The 2500-nt window shown below is 50.5% G+C and overlaps 1 protein-coding gene across 1 annotated transcript in view; it reads left to right on the plus strand.

The window, feature by feature from the left end:
- LOC140468497 (scavenger receptor cysteine-rich type 1 protein M130-like) overlaps positions 1-2500 on the plus strand; it is a 47324-nt gene that overhangs the window by 41556 nt on the left and 3268 nt on the right. The window contains 2 exon segments of the mRNA XM_072564576.1: positions 255-356; positions 2360-2500. The exon segment at positions 2360-2500 is cut by the window's right edge and continues 126 nt beyond it. Coding sequence (XP_072420677.1) covers positions 255-356; positions 2360-2500 — 243 coding nt within the window.

Below are 2500 nucleotides of genomic sequence, written 5' to 3' on the forward strand. Positions count from 1 at the left end.
CCTCACCTTCCTGACAAAAAAAGATAAACCCGATGCAGAGTTTATCAGCCTTCGCTGGCTGTGTCCTTAGAAATGCTGGAATCTGTCGATCCATTTCCAACTTCCTTCAGATCGAAGCCAGATTCGTGTGATTTTTTTCTACCCCCCCCCACCTTTTTGAAACGCTGGTGTCTGGCCTTAGGCCACGAGTTGTTGCAGGCAGAGGGGCAGCTCGGTAAGATATCGGCGCGGGGCACTTTGTTTTGTAAACACAGGACTCCCTGATCTTTGCAGAAAGATTTTCAAAGGCAGCGGATACGGATCTCCTTCTGTCGACGCTGCAGGCCGAGGGAGCGAAGGTCGAGAAAGAGTCCGAGGTGAGCAAGTTCGGTTCTGCTCTCGCAGGGGGGGGTGGGGGGTTGGGGGGGGGAGTGAGGACAAGGCTTGGTGGGTGGGCTCCTGGTGAGTGTGGCCTGGGTGGGGCAGAGCTCTGTCTCTCTCTCTCTCTCTCTCTCTCAGTCCCGTTGCTGGGCTGTAAATTTTCTTTGTTTTGTGCTCTTTGTTGCTGATCAAGCACCATCCAGTTCCATTTTCCAGCACGTCTAGGTACTGGAAGAGACCATTCAGCCCCTCGCCCTTGAGGCTGTTCTGCCATTTAAGGAGATGACAGCTGATCATTGGCCTCACTCTGTGTATCAGCCTTGAGCCCCTATCCCTGAGAACTGCTGCTCAACGTTAACCTATCTGTCTCTGATTTAAATGTAACAGCTAATCCAGCATCCCCTCTGTTTGTGGAAGAGAACCAAACCTCCCCCACCCTTGTGTGTGTGTCACAGTGCTTCCTAATGTCAATCCTGAACACTGTGGGTCAGGACTCTGCTCGCTCTCATAGAGCCATAGAGATGTACAGCACGGGAACAGACCCTTCAGCCCATGCCAACCAGACATCCCAACCTAATCTAGTCCCATTTAGAGTCATAGTGATGATGTACAGCATGGAAACAGACCCTTCGGCCCAACTCCTCCATGCCGTCCCAGATATCCCAACCTAATCTAGTCCCACCTGCCAGCACCCAGCCCATATCCCTCCAAACCCTTCCTATTCCTATACCCATCCAAATGCCTCTTCAATGTTGCTATTGTACCAGCCCCCACCACTTCCTCTGGCAGCTCATTCCATACACGTACCACCCTCTGGGTGAAAAAGTTGCCCCTTAGGTCCCCTTTCCCCTCTTGCACTAAACCTATGCTCCTCTAGTTCTGGACTCCCCGACCACAAGGAAAAGACTTTGCCTATTTGCTCTATCCGTGCCCCTCATAATTTTATAAACCTCTATATGGTCACCCCTCAGCCTCTGATGCTCCAGGGAAAACCAACCCCAGCCTGTTCAGCCTCTCCCTGTAGCTCAAAACCCTCTGACCCTGGCAACACCCTCCTCTAAAGTCTTCCCCTCCTTCCTAAGACACAGTCCCCTGAACCTGACACGGTTTTCCAGCTGAGAGCAGGCCATTGTTATTACAAAAGTTCATCCTAATCTCCATGCTTTTCTTTTTCTTCCCTGTGCCTCCATTTTTATAAAACACACGATCCCACAAGTCTTTTGGCAGCACCTGTGGGGAGAGAAACCAAGTTAACACCATGAGTCCATTCATTCATTCTTCAATCCCTGAACTTCCCTCGGAATCTATCCCTCTGTGGTAATCACACTTGGAGAGTTTTAAAGAGGGAATTCAGAGTGCTTGGAGCCTGCGGTTTGAAATTGGTACTGTACCGGAACAGAGTCAGTTTACATAGGAATTCTCACAGTGACCTGTTTACATAGGAATTCTCATCGCGTGACCTGTTTACATAGGAATCCTCATCGCGTGACCTGTTTACATAGGAATCCTCATCGCGTGACCTGTTTACATAGGAATTCTCATAGTGACCTGTTTACATAGGAATTCTAATCGCGTGACCTGTTTACATAAGAATTCTCATCGCGACCTGTTTACATAGGAATCCTCATCGCGTGACCTGTTTACATAGGAATTCTCATCGCGTGACCTGTTTACATAGGAATTCTCATAGTGACCTGTTTACATAGGAATCCTCATCGCGTGACCTGTTTACATAGGAATCCTCATCGCGTGACCTGTTTACATAGGAATTCTCATCGCGTGACCTGTTTACATAGGAATCCTCATAGTGACCTGTTTACATAGGAATCCTCATCGCGTGACTGTTTTCCGTGGGATTCCTCACAGCGTGACACGTTTACATAGGAATTCCCACTCTGATATTCGCATAGGCCGGGGTGGGGGGGGGGGGGGGGGGGGGAAGGGTTTACAGTTGGTAATATCGCGGTTCCGACCCCCTCCCCCCCGTCTTGTTTTCCAGGAGCTGGCGGAGAGATTCCTCGAAGGCCGCTTTGCCCTGGAGGTATTTCTGGAGCAGTACAACGAGCAGCGGAAACTGGCGCACCTTCGCCGGGTGCGGATCGAGAAGCTGCAGGAGATCCTGAGCCAGCCCCGCGCAGCG

The sequence above is a fragment of the Chiloscyllium punctatum genome, chromosome 47 (assembly GCF_047496795.1).
Source record: "Chiloscyllium punctatum isolate Juve2018m chromosome 47, sChiPun1.3, whole genome shotgun sequence".
NCBI classification, from domain to species: Eukaryota; Metazoa; Chordata; class Chondrichthyes; order Orectolobiformes; family Hemiscylliidae; genus Chiloscyllium; species Chiloscyllium punctatum.